Source organism: Pseudopipra pipra, chromosome 3, assembly GCF_036250125.1.
Source record: "Pseudopipra pipra isolate bDixPip1 chromosome 3, bDixPip1.hap1, whole genome shotgun sequence".
Taxonomy (NCBI): domain Eukaryota; kingdom Metazoa; phylum Chordata; class Aves; order Passeriformes; family Pipridae; genus Pseudopipra; species Pseudopipra pipra.
In genome coordinates this window covers 21,358,080-21,376,785 of record NC_087551.1, presented here as the reverse complement: position 1 = coordinate 21,376,785, position 18,706 = coordinate 21,358,080, and the positions used below count along the sequence as shown (strand labels likewise).

At 37.3% G+C, this 18,706-nt stretch overlaps 1 protein-coding gene across 9 annotated transcripts in view; it reads right to left on the bottom strand.

Moving 5' to 3' along the window:
* Positions 1 to 18,706, bottom strand: part of USH2A (usherin) — a 385,399-nt gene that overhangs the window by 108,643 nt on the left and 258,050 nt on the right. For all 9 annotated transcript variants that reach the window (XR_010428978.1, XM_064648236.1, XM_064648230.1 and 6 more), the window contains 4 exons: positions 9,109 to 9,443; positions 5,809 to 5,931; positions 3,369 to 3,532; positions 1,071 to 1,280 (listed from right to left, as the gene is read on the bottom strand). Coding sequence is in view for 8 of the 9 variants with exons in the window: in XM_064648236.1 (XP_064504306.1) it covers positions 1,071 to 1,280; positions 3,369 to 3,532; positions 5,809 to 5,931; positions 9,109 to 9,443 (832 nt within the window). In the remaining variant the exon portion in view is untranslated. The remainder of the gene's footprint in view (positions 1 to 1,070; positions 1,281 to 3,368; positions 3,533 to 5,808; positions 5,932 to 9,108; positions 9,444 to 18,706) is intronic.

Here is an 18,706-nt window from a genome sequence, read left to right as displayed (position 1 = left end):
TGCACTGCCAACATGCAAATATTATTTTTATGTCTCCACAATCCCAATTCTTCCAAAAAAAAGAGAGAGAAAAATAGAGAATTTTAAATAAAAACCTGAGACCAAAATACCTTATGTCTGGTGGAATGTGACATTATCAGCCTTATAGCTGAAGCAATATGAAGCAATATGCAATATTATCATTATGTAAATGGTTTAGAATGTTGATTACTATAGGTAATGATGAAGTCTAACACTTATTTAAAAAAAAAAAACAACACCTTCCTCAGCGTTAAATTACATAATTATCTAAGCATGTCAGAAATAACCATGCAAAGACCTATTTTTATCATAAGAACCCATCTTTACCAGTTGAAAAATTGCTCTTATGATCAATTCTATTTTATAAACAAAAGGTGCTGACCTTTGGCATGAGAAAGGAAATGGAATCCTCCCTTAAAGTGCTTTGCTAATGACCTGGAACACTTGCTTCTGAGGTAATGATATTATAATGTTTATAATGAGACTTTATAAAGCAAAAAGATTAGAAAGACCATTCTAAACACATTTCAGATGCACAATTTTTTTATTATTATTTTATCCTCAACCTCTACCCCCAGCCCTGTACTTGTCCACTGGCACAGAAATGACTCGAAGAATTTTCTTAGAGGCTGAACTTATACCTAGAGTTTCTAGTGACTCAGGAAAGGCTCTGTGCATGACTGTCATGTCAAAATCATATTGCTTCACAGAGCAAATCTTTTAAAAAACCCATTAATTGTTTCTAAATTCCACCATTTATTGATATGAACTCAGTTCCAAACTTAGTGCACACATATAGGAATATGCAGGAGAAGATGAGAACAAACTGGGTTAATATCTGCTATTAGAGCTTTTCCTTCTGTCTCAGTGGGACCATTTATTGATCTACCACATGATGACAACCAGCACTTAAGCATTTTAGCGTTTTAGACCTTTTTCCCTTTATACCGGAAATTTTATAATGGAAGGATGACTGATCTCAACCCTAACAAAAATCAATCAATTTCATTCTCGGATTTGAAGCCAAGCTGCAGTCACTGCTAACCAACCTCCATCTGAGGTAGTCACATGCACAACTTCACTGTTGATGCTGTGGACTCCATTAAAAACTTGAGAAAATATCTGATACTCTGTGTTGGGCTGCAAATCACCTATGATTATAGAGTTTACATCAGCCTGGATCCTTAGAGATCTTCTCTCATCAGTAGAATTCAAAAAGAGGGTATAATACACAACATCTCCTTGCAAATCCTGTAGTGCTAGGAAAAGAAAGGAAAAACATTGGAACATCAACTGGGAAACATTCAGTCAGCAAGTTTCTTATCAACATCTATTGTGAAGAGTAAAACAAATTTTATGCAGACCCTTTTATGTAAAAAAAAAGGAAGGCTTCCATCAAGTGCCTTCAGTTTCACCCTTGTAAGCAGTGATGCAAACTGCTCTTCCTAATTTGTCAAAGATGTTAACGGTCCATCATCCTATCCAACACTACAGAAAGCTCTCCTTCTCTAGGCATTCCCATGATGAAATGGAATATGTGAAGTAAACAAATTAACAGGTGAAACCCAATGCAAGCAGTGGTGTGCAGGCCTTGCAGCTTGTTATTGCAAAAGGGTGCCTTTCACCCAGATCAAAGGAAGAGAGCAAATCAGATTGCTCCATGGAACTCGTGTAAGATGGAAACCTCAAGGATCTTTTCCTTTTTGCCCCTTCTCTTCAAACAACATTCCCCCACCCCACCCCGCTCCTGTGTTAATTCTTGAACCATGAATAAAGGACCAGTGCCTATGCCTTAAATTCTAGTGATATTCAACTTTACATGGATTGCCTTTTGGCCTTAATGAAAATGAAAAGCTGTGTTATTATTTTAGAACAAACATGATCATATCATCTACATGTAAAGCTGTAATACACTCAGAAGCATTATATATACAGGGGAAAAAACCAAATTCTCACATTTCTTCCTAAAATGTGTTTTACCCAGCACTAACTTCCTCAGAGAAAGGAAATAAAAAACAATGTAATTTTCTGGCTACACAGGGAAGGACATTCACTGATCTGAGCTGATGGATAAGCAACAAATACAGGCAAGTCTTCTCCATTTTAGCAACTGAGATGTCATCTGTTACCTTATCTGTCGTTTGTCAAACAGTTTAAGTTCAGATCTGATCAAATGCAACTGCTTTTCCAGTAAGCATCGAGATGAAAAGAATAATTATGACAAAAACTTTAAGCACTAACACATATTGCTTTAGATGACACACTGTACCACTGAACAGGACTCAGCTCACTGGGAAACAGCAATGATAAAAGCCAAAAGCATATTTACAGATTCAATAATACATGGGTTTGTCATTGAAATTCTTAATCAAGAAAGACATGATATTTTTAAGTGGTACAGCTACAAGTTTTAAATCCTTAGAAGTTAAAAATCTCCAGTAGGGAAAAGAAAGATAGCAGGGTAACTTATGCTAAGGGCTCCTAAGTTCCCAAAGAAAACATAAAAATAATTTGAAAACTAATATTATGAAAAAAAGAAACATGGATATACAGATAGTTTATATGCTTATTGCAACATAAGAAGTCATAAAATATGATAAGGTTTTCAAATAGTGAATGGCCTTGTCTTGGTGTTAAACTTCTGCATTTACAAACATATATGGAGGAAATTTCTAAGGTATGAATGAAAATAAAACCAGATTGCATTACCTACATCTAGAAGGTCAGGGGTTTAGATTACTAAGGTAATGAAACTTCAGTGAGCTGCTTCAGATCTATTACATTTGTCAGTTTTTATAAGCACTGCTTACTTCAGGCATGCAATTATAAAATAAAGAGACTACATTTGTTGCAATTCAGCACCCAGTCCTTACAAAATCATTTGCATGTAAGTCATGAAGAAATTCCCCACCGCTGTATTAGCAAACCAACTAGAGAAATTGGCTAAATTCATTTTAAGAAGCAGAGCAAAAAGAAAGACAAAGGGGATCCTCACATCGTGAAGGAATGTATATGTAAATTTTTATACAAAGAGATGAAATAGACCACAAAGACTACAGGATTTTTGTGTAGTACTGCTTTATAGATGTCTCATGAGTTTGCATTAACTATTTCTTCACTTTCACTATTCTCGTTCCACAGAAAGAGCATATAATAAATATGAACAAGACTGAGAAACAGCAAAATGTGCACTTTTTCCCCCCCTATTTCTTTCCTCTCTTTTCAAGGACATTTAGGAATATTATAAATCAAGACAAGGACTGTGTTTCCTGTGAGAGCAAGGCAGACCAATGTAAGTGACGGCAGGTTACCATCTAGTTATTGGAATAAATAGTAAACACACTTACTTGGTTTTGACCATTCGACTTCTACAGCAGTATGATTAACAGCACGTGCAACGAGGACACTTCCTTTCTCTGGTAACCCTGCTAATGTAGTAGCTACCACTTCTTCACTTGGTGTATATCCTACCTCGTTGTGCACTATGAGCTTGTACTCGTATGTTGTGTACCTAAGACATTTTAAAAGTAATGAAATGAAATGAAAAATGCAGACATAGAAAATATTTGCTGTAAACCTTCTGTCTGTGCCAAAGTTTTGTGGTTAGTTCTCCTCCTGTAACAAAATTCAGCCGCATGATGTGCACCAGTGAAGACTTTATAAGAGGCATCTATTTTTTGCAAATAAGTCAGCACGATTAACACAGTAACGAAAATAAAACACATTATTTCACTTCTTCATAGTTGTAGCTTCTGAGGTGTTGAGAGATTATAGCTCAATTCAATATGTAATTACAGCAGTGGCAACCTGCCAAAATTTGGATCAGAATTTAATCAAATGAGGCTTTTTTTCTCTTTTGGGAAACCCATTGATTTTTAACTTGCAGAATCTCATTTGTAAAAGAGATTCTCCACACAGTCAGGACTCTTCTACTACAAAAGCATCCAAAAAAAGCTCCTAGGAGTTCAAACTCATTTAATAATGTAATTTCTTCAGAACTGTGTATATTCCACTTACATAGATTTATGAAATCCTACATGTGTATTTAGTAAACCAAGTAAGTGACTGGCACTTCATCATTATATCAAAGGCATATTAATCTATTTTAAGTGGAATTTCATAATCTCAAATTTAATTTCCTCATAAAAAGCCTCACACAAAACTACACAAGAACTGAAACTCAGGATCATCTTCACATTTTCACTGAAGCTGCAACACGTTGGGATAAATGTCTACAAATACAATAAAGGAACATAGAGTTAATGCCTAATATTTAGAGGTTTTAGTACAAAAAGTCACTCACAGTGTATATTTAATTCATTTTACTTTTTAATATTTACTTTTTTTTAGACACTTTACTAAACACCCCAATTTTCAAAAGAGCTGAGCTTTAATACTCCCATGAGAAGAAAGCAAATTAATGGGAACTCACTAGTTCCACCTGTAACTATAAGCGTTGAGGAACAGTGACAACATACATAACACATCTTATTCCTCTCTTTGCAAGTGTATTATTTTCTTGGACACTGTAGCACACATACAATAAAAAAATGACTGCAAAAATATAGCTGCAGGTTGCAGAACCCTCCCCAAAAGAAGTGTTCAGGTGTGTCCAAGGGCTAGGCACACTTTTCTGGCCATAGCTCATTCAACCCAACACGTCACTGTGCCTAATGACTGGTCACTTGGACCCTGTCAGAATGTATTGCCCCCTCTGAACTGGTAACATAACTGTCTATGCCACTGAAATGAGCCAAACTAAAACCAAAGGAAACTCTGTGTAGAATTTCAAACATGGTTGAATGAAAGAAATGGACACTTTGGCAGGATTGACACAAGAACAGCTCCATGATCAGTTATTGCAACAGACGGAAATGAGAAGTGACTTTCAGCAAGTAGGCAATGACAAGCCAGAGGCAGTAGCCCTTGGCTTGGTTCAGTCTATACAATGGCAGGAGCAGAGGTCACATTCTCCTGGTTCACGTTGTGCTCAGGAGGGACACTCACACAATTTTTACAGAAGTAAGAGGCAAGTTCAGATATTTGAGGGCCAAAGATATACAGCTCTTAAAGCACGCCAGCACACAACACAGAGAACACTCATCCTGAAAGCATCCATGAGGGTTTTCCCAAGACTTCACCTACTAGAAAGCCAATAATTCATGTTTAATCTTCCATTACAATTTCTTGATGTGTTTGTTTGTTTGCCTTAAAGAACAGCAGCCTTGACTTCAAGATGCAGAAACTAAGTTTGGTCAAGAGAAAATGTCTTGCTCTACACTACACCATAAGCACTGCTACATACTGAGGAACAGAACACTCACTAAATTTCTCCACTCTCAACACTCTGCATTTAACTGTGGTGAAGTTAACACAACAAAACCAGGTAAAAAAAGAAACATTGCTGAAACCAAGTTGCAAATGTCTCCCATCTAGGACTTCTCGAACATCCATTCTGCCTGTGCTCTGACTTTGCCAACACACAAATCTAGAGTACATGTACACATAAATTTAAATGGTTTGATTGCATGAGCATATCAATGCTAAAATTCCACAAGATTTTTATTTTAATTTGTTTTTCAGAGCAAAACAATATATGAGTCAAGAATGACAGACTAAGAATAAATCCCTGCATATTAGAATGATTAATACCAAAGATGATGGCAAAAAATATTTCATTACATAATTAATATGTTCACTACATAAAGACACTAGAAATACTTTGAACTATTAAACATACACTATACAAAATGCCAGCATTTGTTTTTATAGTTTTTGTAATCTCACCTGCTAAGACCCTTATCTTCATAAAACCACTGAGTTCCTGAGTAAATATTGTGCCACAGATTTAAATCTTCAGGGGGATTTGATGCAAGTGGTTGCTGGATTTTACGTCTCAGGAGCTCATATCTAACACAAAAGACAAGCAGAACACCAGGATTATCTCAACTAATGTTATTACACAAAAAAAAAAAAAAACCAACCAGTTTTTTTAAAGCCACACATTATTTTGTTTTTACAGCTGTAAACTTTCTGAGATAAACATTCTTTTTAATGTTTCATGATTTAAAACATTCAATTACTTAAAAAAACCCAAACCCTACTTTGAAAATGGAAAATGAAACACTTCCATTTGAAAAAAATTAGTTTATTTAATGATTTACAGATTCTAATCTTTGTGGAAATGTTATGAAGATCAAGTCCAAACAGCCCCATAACAGTATCTTATGCAGACTTGCATGATATTCACAGGTTATTCCAGAATATGAAATGATAAGGCATCTTTCTTGCAGATGTACTGCAACATATATCATTGCAATTACTATTTTACTAGTAGTAGCAACTTAAGTGTGCCTTTGTACTTAATGTGCTTTTGCAAATAACCACAGTGCAAATTACGGGTAAAAACAGGCACAGAATGAGTTAACTCATTTTGATCCATCTATAGGCCTTAGCAAGGCACCTTTGTATTTGGGTAGACATTCATGATGCGAGAAAGAACCCTGAAAGACCAAACTATTTCATCCTGGTTTTAATTGTTATCTGAACCTCTATTCCTGTCTCTGTTCCAAACAGCAGGTCAGCCAAAGCCCATCTTTCATCAGGTCAGCCATGAGACTGCCTGATTTGGAAAAGACGCTTTTCACCAAGGCTGCATCACACACTTTTTCATCATCTTTTACACAAAACCTTCATGGAATTTAACAAAAATTAAACCACTTAATGTCTACACAAACTAAAGGGGATAGAGAGTATTATAGTTTGCATTTCCTAATCATTCTAGCAGATTACATAGGAAACTATACTCTAAAGGAAACAAAATTAGATATATTTGTTAAAAATCTTTAAGATTATTATTCCTTATTGCATTTCACAGGACATTTTAATTTTTTTTGTTCCGTTTGATAGTGGTGTTTTATTTGTAAGGCGTCACATGTTTGTACCCTTCCTACCAGCTATAGAAACAGTCTGGATTTGCTTTCAATGGTGAGCTGCAGTTTTAATCAAACTATTGTTACAACAGTGTTTCCACTCATGCCCAGCAAATTAGGGTCATATGCATATATTCACTTAAATACACAACTTGATTCTCTGAAGCGCTGAGCTGCTGTGCTTCATCCTGTCCCCGCCCCCCATTTTGGAAAGCTGCTACTGTTAAATTCTAGACAAAAGTATGTGGATACTCAGGCAGATCTTAAAGGCTGTCATTTCAAGTGTGTATTTGTGAAAATGTTTCCCTGCTTAAGTATTCTGCAGAATACCTCGGTGTGGGTCAGCACTCTGCTGCAATGATCACGCTGATCAATGGCTTCATGTGTAATTTGACACTTTTTAATGTTAAGATCATCTCCAGTTCGGAGAGGAAATGTTGGACAATACCATTCCAGATTTGAAACCCTGAATTAAGAGGTATTTAACAGGTACTGTATACAGTGATCTTGTATTCCTTCAAAACCAGAAATCAACTGAGATGATCTTTTACAAGAGATCTGAGGCTTCCTGTACTCCATGGCAGGTAGGATGTACGTGCGCAACTTCCAAAAACTTTCAACCTTGAATTTAGGGAATAATCCTCAACAGGTACAAGCAAGCATTGTGTCACTTAGTGATGCCAAACCAAATTATTGCAGAAATTGGGATTATAACTTTAGAAATTAAACAGTAAAAACTAATGAAACTCAAACTCTGTCAAAAAAAATCAGATGACTTTATAACAAGAAGAACTCTCACATGAGTGGTTCATTAGTGTCAGTCCAAAGACAGATCGTTACAGTTTTATAGGAAACAATCCTGGCATATTCTGTCCAGTATATTTCATAGAAGAGTCATGAAAAACATCAAATCTTTTTGAATGCTGAGTGCTGATCATGTGTAAATCACCCCCACTGGCAGCTGCTGCTGCTACTCTGCTTGCTGCAGACTTCTTGTTCCATCATGCTGTACAGAGCAGCTGCTTCAGTGGTTGTTCTTGTTGAGGGCAGCATGGCACACCATGAAAGAAATGAAATCTGCAGATGTAGGTCGTGCTGATTTACTTCAATAATCTATGGTAAAATGGTCATGTTGTTAACCCCGGAATAACAGGGACCGCTTTTCTGAAACTTCAAATTTTACTGTAGAACAATCATCGTTTCATTCAGTTGTAGTGTGCTCTAATTAAGCCTGAAGAAAAAGTCAAGCTACTGTGCTGTAATAACATACGCAACTGAAATGGCATTACATGATAATTATTGAACCCATCAGTGCACCTAGAAGAGAGCTAGCAACCAGAACATATGGAGAGAGCTATAATTCCATGCACAGTGTTTCATGATACGTTAAAGCACTAGAAGGAAAGATTTGACATTTTTTATTGGGTATATATAAAGATATATTTGTCTTTATAAACCTTTATGCACTCAAATCCATATTTTTTTAATGTATATCAACACACATGCACTCAGTAATCAACATTTAAATCAAGATCCCCATTCCAACATTGCAGAAAAATCTCAGAGGAGATACCTTTCTTTGGTTCCTGTGGTGAAATCCAGCCTGCTATATTCAGCACTTATTTGCATTTCCTGTTTTGGCTATGCACCCTAAATTCTAGGATTTTAACTTCCATTTTTCTCATGCACTGTCTCATTTATAACTTATTCATCACTTAAGTTTTGAAGATTATTTTATGTCATCACACTTCCAAATGGTCACTTTCTTTTAGTGTGGAATAACCCACATAGAGTATTGAGAATATTGGATGTGTTAGTTACTCATATTTACAGAGATCTCATATTTTTCTCATCATTTTGTCAGTGGAACTTGTTGCCTGAACTCATCACCAAAAAGTGGCTGATGCTGCAGCCCAAATTAGTTATGACTTTGCAAATATCCTGTGCTTACTACTTCTGGCTTTTCAAACAGCACTGATCTGAAAGACCCAGAGCCTTCCAGCACAGACAACACACTTGTTCTTTGCTGAGCCCTAAAGAGAAACTTCAAAATGTCAGAAATTAAGAGATCACAACACAAAGCTTGCATCACTCAGAATTTTCTGAATTGGATTTAGGTATGGAAAAGACAACTGCTATCTCAGCTGCAGCTTACCTCAGATAAGGACCATTTGGCCTTAGTGGTGGTTGCCAAGAAATGGCTATAAAGGACTCACTGATTGGAGTCACAGACAACGGACTAACACTCTGAGGAATGGTTGAAGGTGTCGTCACTCTCGTAGGCAAACTCTCCGTGCAGCCTCCTAGAAAGCCATCACCTCCAGTACAAGCTATTACAGTGACAGAGTAGTTTGTATAGGGTGTAAGATTAGTCACCAAATGACTTAACCTTGAGGAAGGGTTCCCAGTAATGACAATTCGTGGATCAGGCATGCGAATCTCATAATTAAGGATTTCTCCGTTCTGTATCAGAGGAGGTTTCCATGAGACCTGAAGGAGGAGGGGGAAAAAAAAATAATTAAAATAACAGATTTCAGAAATACAGACACAACATGCTACAGATGGACAGAAGAGGGATTTGAAGATGTTCTTTTCCTTCTTCATCAAAATAGACTTTTATTTTTAAATGTACATCAGTTAGAAATCTATTCTCCTTTAATTTTAGTGAGATTTGCAGTAACAGTTGTAGCCATTGAAAAATCTATTTTGTTTCACCAGTAAAATGTGAATGCTCCATGTCACTCAAAATTCCATGACATGTTCAGATACATTAGCAAAAGTTATTATTATAGGTATCACTGTCACTTACTTTCTTAAGGTGTATTACCTGGTGTGCTCATCTATTAGTGGCAGAGTAAAACCAAATCTTATTTTGTGTTTGCACAATTTTCAGAAATATATAACTGCATTAGCTCCTATAAGAAAACAGATTTTCCGGCACTCTTTATATGAGGAAATATGCAGGTTTTTCCTTTTATTATTTCATTAACAAATTACACTGGTAAGTACCAGACAAAGAAGAGGCACAATTTTCCATTTTAAAAGCTATAAAATTATACTGAGAAAACTTTATCACAAAAAGATTGAAAAATGCATACAGAATTAATGTTTTTTATATATTTATATATATATATATATATACACACATACACACACATATGTTTACATATGCATACTGCTACTCTCACTGTGGTTTTACTTTTACTAAACTGAGGTTAGGTGGGGTTTTTTTTAAGTTTTGCTTTTTTTTTCTTTTAAAGCACATTGTTATATATATTTATTCTTACCAGCTCCACTGAGGAATCACTCAAATCATTGCACTATAAAGTGTAAGATGGTTCTAAATTCTTTTTTAAGGCTTTCTGCCATGGTACCACAACAGAAGGGGACTTCAGACTGACACAATAACTGCATGTAACTGTATTAAGAACCTCAAACTTTCATAAAGGTAGTGTAAAAGCATCTATTCATCCTTCTTTCCCTAGAAGTCCCAGTGCAGGAACCACAGCAGCTTTGCTTTGCTCTGAGGCTGTTTTCCTTGCCATTCACCCACTAAACTATAATAATTGCTGTCTCTCTTCCTCCCAAGCACAGGATAAGTAAGGATTGAATCCAACATAGCAAAGAACATAGAAATGGAGAAAATCTAGATATGCATAGATATGCACAAAACCTAGGTTTGCATAGAACAAAATGAAGAAAGACAATATTGAAGTGTTAAATAGTAATACCAAGATACTTTAGTATCCATTAATTTGAATATTTTCCTTAATTCTCTCCAGTCTCCGAAATAAGTATCTTTTTAAATGTATATGCAGAATTACACACAGCTATGGAAACAGAGAAGCTTGATTTATGAAATTATTTTTTAAAAACCCTTGAGGATTACAAAATGTTATATCTTAGGTACAGAGGGACCTCTTGGGCCATCAGACTTGTAAGAAACCTGGCAGCAAAGTGCAGGAGAAAGCTGAAGGGTTTTGATAACAGAATCTGGAATACTATTAAACAGAGAATTAGAAACAGGGTGATCTTGAGTAAAGGCAGGAAAACCAAGATTATTGGTGCCCACATAGGAAAGGCTTAGCTCTGGCTAATTACCAAATGCTCTATTCAGATTTCTGTTACTTCTGGCCCCGAATCATGATCAAACAAATAAAGAACATACTAATGATAAAGCAATGAAAAATTTCACAGAAGGTAGGAATTGATTCTGTACCATTTTGATAGACACTGAGCAAATCTCTCATTTTGAAGTAGTTCATGTAATCTAGTCATAAGCCTAGGAAACGGAAAAGAATGGATGATTAGCACAGACAACAGAAAAGGTTTTCAAGTACACCTCTGTACTGGGTTTGGCTGGGAAGAGCTATCTTCATAGCAGCTACTGCGAGGCTGTTTTGGCTTTGTGCTGAAAACAGTGTTGATAACAAAGGAATGTTTTTGTTATTGCTGAGCAGTGCTCACAAAGCATCAAGGCCTCTTCTGTCTCTCACCCCCGTAATGGAGCAAGAGGCAAAGGACATAAGTGGAAGCAAATGCAAAGAAAAGTAAGAGATACATAATCAGAAATTGCAACGGTGCACACACAGGCTGTACAATCCTTGGACATGCAAGGATGGAGAATTTGATATAAAAATTTAACTGGACACTGCCCTGAGCTGCCTGCTGAGGGTGCACAAAGAATTGAGACGGGACACAGCTGGGACAGCTCACCCCAGATGATGAAAGGGATCTCCCACACTACATGGTATCATGCTCAGTATATAAAGCTGGCGGGAGAAGAGAGAAGGGGGTATGTTTGGAGTGATGGTATTTGTCTTCCCAAGTAAAAATTATATGTGATGGAGCCCTGCTTTCTTGGAGAGGGCTGAATATCTGCCTGCCTGTAGAAGTTGTGAATGATTTCCTTGTTTTGCTTTGCTTGTGCATGCAGCTTTTGCTTTACCTGTTAAACTGGTTTTATACCAGCCCACAAGTTTTCTCACCTTTACTCTTCCAATTATCTTCCCCATCCCATTGTAGAGGGAGTGAGCAAGTGCCTGTATGAGGGTTGGTTGCTGGATGGGGTTAAACCATGACAAGGTAGAAAGCATTTAGGTCAATAAATTTCAGGTGAGATTTTTTCCAACTCCAGTGCTTTTTGTTGCTACCATACTGCACACACTGGATGCATTGTCTGTGTCACAGAAAGAGGGGAATGAGCATGATTCACTTTTAGTTTCAGGGACATCTCTTTGAAGCTGCTGGAAGAAGCACAGATGATTTTAAGGTCTGACACATCCCAGCAAAACACTCATATCTGCAACCATGATTATGTTAATGTTGTTTGAGGTGTAGCACCTATCCTAAAATTCTGCCTCAGTGAAGATAATATATTTGCAGTCTTTTTTAGGAATATTAATAAAGAAAATCTGTCATTATTGGTGAAAAAAGCCTTCTTACTTGTTGCTTAATGCAAGGCGGCTTCTAATAAAAGAACTGTATGCCAAATACTTTGGAAAATTCCTAGTCATACTCTCTCAGAAGAGAAGATTGTCTAAAAACATTCACCTTGTACCAAATCTGTTGTGGTTTAACCCCCGCCAGCAGCCGAGTGCTGTGCAGCCACTCACTCACTCCCCCACCAGCAGGATCAGGGAGAGAATAGGAAGGGTAAAAGCTAGAAAACTCATGGGTTGAGATAAAGACAGTAATATGAAAAGCAAAAGAAGCCATGCACACAAGCAAAGCAAAACAAGGAATTAATTCACTGCTTCCCATGGGCAGGCAGGTGTTCAGCCATCTCCAGGAGAGCAGGGCCCCATCACACGTAACAGTGACTCGGGAAGACAAACGTCATCAATCCAAACCTTTCCCCTGCTCCTTCTTTCCCCTAGTTTTATATACAGAGCATGAGGTCATATGGTTGGGAATATTTCTTTGATCAGATGAGGTCAGGCGTCCCAGCTGTGTCTCCTCCCAACTCTGCAGGCACTCCCAGTCTCCTCACCAGCATGGCAGTACAAACAGCAGAAAAGGCCTTGGCTCTGTGCAAGTCCTGCTCAGCAATAACAAAAACATCTCTATATTATCAACCCTTTGTTCAGCACAAATCCAAAACACAGCCCCATAACTAGCCACTGTGAAGAAAATTAACTCTACCCCAGCTGAAACCAGCACACAAATCTTATTTCCTGGAAGAGAGGGTGAGTTATTTTTTAATCATGTTTCATTTTAGATGCCTAACTTTTATGTCTAAAACCAAAATATTACTCTAATACAACTTGTGATAGATTCACCATATACTGTAACCCCTTCACATAAAGGAACAGATTAATAACATGGCAGGAGAACAGATGCTGCTCCAGAACCTCAGCTCCGGAGTTTTATAGTGTGTGTATTAGCTGGTATACTTGAAAAAACTCCCAGGTGTTACTTCACAGCACGTGCTGTGCACTAGCAGATAGAATATCTCATACTGAAAGTAACAGATATGCTTTATGGTTTTACACTGGGAAATTTCTTTTTTTTTTTTCCTAAGAGAAATGAAAACCAATATGAACAAGAAATTATTGAGCCAGCAGCACATACAGTGCAACTTATTTTTGTCTGGTCGTGGATATCTTATACATAGATACATAGATCAGTTGTCACTTTGGTTAGTATATTTTGAACTAGATAATGGGGATGACCAAGGGTACTTCCAGACACTACTGTGCCACTTGACCTGCTTAGAATTATCTATGTCACCTGGGAATGACAGGACACGCAATCCTTCACAAACATCTCTTGTCAAGAGCCTGACTCATACAGTGTAAATGAAGATGATGGAGACAGCCTGATTAACACACGTGGCACTACTGGACCTCTTCTCCACTTTGATGTGCCAAGGTTTGAGGTAAGAGCTTGGCAATGCATGAAAGAGGGAAAGCTCACTAGACAGGCTGTGTTGGAAGCAGTAACAGTTTGTTCATTGATTTGAAGCTCAGCACTGAGACCATGAAAGAGGATGCCCATGAGGAAGAGAGAATAAGGTAACTACTGGGAGAGATTAACTGATTCAATGTAATGACTCTGGAAGCTTTCATTTAAAGATCAAAGGACCTTATTTTCTCCACCACAAAATTTAAAGAGACAGAAATTAGTCATTTTCTCCCCATTAAACAGTTATAACCTTGGAATTTTTTTTCCTTTTTTGACAGCAGTTGGAACCCTGCAACTTAATTCTGAGCTACGTGAAGAGAGGCATTGGCACATGTGTAGCTATTTTACTGTTCAGGCCTGGCTTCGACAGTTTGCTTTTAAATCAGCATGTTTGGCTTCATTTTATTCTCATTTCTCCTAGCTATTGCTTGTAACATCTACAAACAGAATGTAATAAATACACTACTGAGAGCTTTTCACTGTTGGTCCCAAAGCACACTGTAAGTCTCAAATTGCAAATATTATTATTCCGGTTTTAGAGATGTAAAGACTAAATCTGAGAATAACTCACATATCAGAAAAAAGCAAAACTCCAAAAAAAGACCTGCTACCCTAATTCTGCATTCCAGCCAATGGACTAGAGTCCTCTGACCATACTCCAGCCCCACAAAAGCAGCTGGGAGATGAACTTCCTCCTAAGTTCTTATCTGTCTTAACAGAAATTGTAGTGGGATTCAATCAAGAACCAGGATCATACTAGAAATGCAAATTCTGACAGAGGTCACTGATAATTAGGCTCATACACTTAGCACATGAGTTACATCCAACTTCAGCAAGGACTACCACAGAAGAATAGCATGACCAAGTTTGCAGTAACAGATTGCTACTACAAAAACTTCTGGAACAACTTAGCTGGAGTAGTGAGAAAGCTGAAAGAACATTTTTTATGATTCTAAACACCTACCCTAGAGTGTTTCAACTATATCAAAGGCAGAGGTATGTAGCTGATGAAACCCTGATTAGTTCACCCCACTGTATAATCTGTACCAAATGTGCAAGCTGTGCAAGAAATCACAATCCTAACATGTGGAAAACCTCTAGTGTGCAAGTTAAGGTTGTTCCTATGGGTGTTGGAATATCCTAAGTTACTCAAGCAGCACTTATGTGTCAAATGAACCAAGGTCTCACTGACCTTAGCAGCATCATATGGCAATCTTCACACAAGGATTGATTGCTCCTAAACAATTTTCCCTGATGCACAAGGCATACCTGCATGAAACTGGAAGTGTGGTGAACAAAGTCCAACCCCCTTTTTTTTTTCCTTCTCAGCATGAAGCTGTTACTGCATCTCCCTTTAGCGTACAAAGCCTAGGTATTAGTGTTGTTTGTATTCTCAAAATTATGTTCTTGGCTAACTGCAGACTGAAGTATTTGGAGAATGAAATGGCAACAGAGAATTTTAACCTGAAAGAGAAGAAGGGTCATCACAGTCTCATTCTCAGCCACACAGTAACCTGCAGAGGAGAAACACTGAAGGATCATCTCACTGTTCGTCAACAACTTCAGTGATCACGGAGTGATCTGTAATCAGAAGCAACTTAACAGGGCAGCAAACATTAATGAGTGAGATAAAAAAAGCAGCTCTAGAACATGTGCCTATAAATAATTCTGTAGGAAGAAAATGGATAAAGAAAATACATTATTTTTCAAACTCTAACTACGGGGTATATTGCCTTAAATGTGTCAGCTGAAATCTCTCCCTGTGTATTTTAGTCCCAGCCTGTTTACAAAACCACAGGCATTTAGCAGTCCACTATCCACTTCTGTGGTGATGAAGAACAGAAGACACCTATAAAAATAGGGCCTTGTTTATTTCTGTTTGCTCACTTGCATATCCAGTTTAGTAGTCAAATTTGAGACATAGCTACTAGAAAAGTTTATTGCTATGTAGCAATAAATGATAATCTATTGCACTGAAAGAGTACAGTTGGCAACTCTTGAAGATCCTGTGGACAGCAAATTAATGACACTTCAATCTGCAGGGTGGAATATCAGCCTTCTTTGCTTCAGTTTCTTCTATACAAAGAAAAGAATGGCAGGTGAACTGTAAAGTAAGAGATTGTCATCTCTTTGTAACAACAAACGTGAATGACAATGGAATTAAGAAGCCTGTAACTCTTCCTCAGTTGGAGAAGACATGAGGAAATACATAGGGAAAATAAATAATCCAAGAAAAATCAATGACATGATATTGAATCAATATGCAAAAAAAAAAAAAAAGAAGGAATTAGAAAGATGAATGACAGTTTAGTGCTACAGAATCACCAGGGTCCTTTATTTTTCGCAGGCAACATATATAATATATACTAAGAGAGAAGTCAATGAAATAATCATATTATTTTATTTTTCTCATTTTCTATCTAATCAAATTACAGGAAGTTTCTGTAAATGATATTATTGTGAAAGAATATCATAGCACAAGAACTATATGTCAATGAAGGATTTATTCCATCCAACCAGGATTGAAACCATTCTCTTAAAATCTCTTTAAGCATCAAAAAGGAAAAAAATCCATTCCCCTTGAGAGAAACATCAGGAGTACGTACAGCTTATACCAACTTCTATCTTGAGAAAAAATTTACATGAAGAATGACAGGAAATGGCTGCAGCTTTTTTTCTATCAGGGTCCAGCTGGTGGCACTGGTCAGCGAGGGAGAACAAAATAGGCCAACGTGAATCGGCACATCTCTGCTTAAGCCAATAATCAAGACTACACCTGCCTTCCCAGGACAAAGTCCTCAAGAAAGAACCCCAGCAGTGAAAGGGAATTGCTCCTATCAAAATTATAAGGCCAAAGTTGGACAATTAGCACACTACAGTTAACTCAGTTCAGTGTACCCAGCCACATAAAGCTTTTCCTACACAAAGAACTCCATTACATAATTTTTCGCTGTGTAAACCAGCCTCTTTCTCAAGCCACTCAACCTAGGTACATTCTTGAATGTCATATCAGTGTGAAGTGTGAGATTGAAGCAGCACAGCAATTGCAACCCTCACAAGAAAAGGAAACAATTTCTTTTCTACTTCTGTACATTAGAGTATAGCAAATCTTGTGTAACAGGAATAATGTTCATGGCATTGGCATATACTAAATAAACGGCTTTTGCAGTTGCTGAATACCTCCACTTCACTTTGGCATTTAATCAACCACAAAAGCAGTTTATTGCGCATTATACTCCGCTACCATGAACATTATCAATTCAGCAAATATTAAAAAATATCATGCAGGTGTCACCAAAATGGGTACTTTAAAAATTATTGACAGCTTTACACTTTCTGTTGCACAAAAGAAAGCAAGTTAAATGTTATGGAGAGATATTGGTCCATTCTGATTAAAATTAAATGTTAAAGGAGCACATACACATCAGACGTGTTTATGATGAGAGTGACCTGCTGTGCTGATATTTTCCTCCTTGCAGAGTGAAAGCTTTGGTCTATGAAAATAAGCTGTATACTCAAGTGAGTACTATCCTGGAGCATTTTGAATTCTTCACATCCTCGAATCATTTATATTGATTCTGTGACTGAATAAAGGGATGGAAATATGTTTCTCTTTTTTGTAAATTCTCTGTTTTCAGTAGAAGTAAATATTTGCGCTCATGGTTTAGGGATTGGTTGCACTGACAGCTGAAAGCCTCTATTGATTTGCAACCGTGGCTTGGTAAAGGAGCCTCTTGCTAATCTTTCCCACAGTGCCCTTCTGATACCTCCCGCTCTAACCTGGGAGGACAGCTCTTTCTAGGGGAAGAGGTAATTAAAATCTCCTTCCAAAAGAGACGGCTTGTTTTCCACCCTCTGCTTAAGAGTTACTGTCGTTGACACCGAGTAAGATAAGAGCATTGTACAGCACAAAGGATTCCACAAATTTGATTTGAACACTGCATAGATGATATATGCACTGCAGGTGTGGTGGGCTTGGTCTACTCAGCAGGGAAAGTATGCCTTTCTAGGATTCTCACTAGAGCTTAAAGGCATCAATGTAAAGCAGTTCCAAACCAAATCCATCCTATTTCCACACAGGAAACCTCGCCCAGTACTGCACAGTTGTTCTGCCTGTGCAACTAGCTATTTCCGGGGCGAAGGGACACAGTGGGTTTGCAGAGCAGCTATTCAGATCTATAAGCCTAGTTTAAGAGAGCAGGGCAAAAAAACCCAAATGTTTTGCAAACAGGTGCTACCTTGTTCTTCTTGTATTGTCCCAGTACACAGCATACACACAAGACAGCCCCAGAGACATGGCACAGCCCACTGGATGGTCTTACTACTCTTGACATGAATTTGCCATAAAAGTGCAGAGAAAGAAAAAACACCACCAATAGCAAGCTAATCCATTTGACAGATCTGTAAGAAGACCAACAAGCAAGATGAAATTCCTCTGGTGCTCCCATCTGCAAACACGCAGAAGGTGAGAAAACCACTGGGTGCAACAAGCCTTGTCTGTTATCTCTTCAGTGATGAAGTGCAATGAACTCTTCTGCAACTTGTTTCAATTTTTTTAAGAGATAATATAGAATAACAAAACATAATAATAAATGCTAAATAAATAAATAAATAAATATCTTGCTGACCTGGCCAAGTAAGAGAAATGTTAAGATTTTTAAGAAGTCTTGGAATCTTAGAAATCAGAAATGATGTCCCAGCCATGGGATACCCTCTGCACAGGAACTTTACCAAGTATTCCCAACTTTCCATCAATTGTGATGAATATCAAATGGAACAACATTATGCAAAATAAAATACTTGATAAATACAAGAATTTATGTCTGTATGAGCAAAGAATACTAATG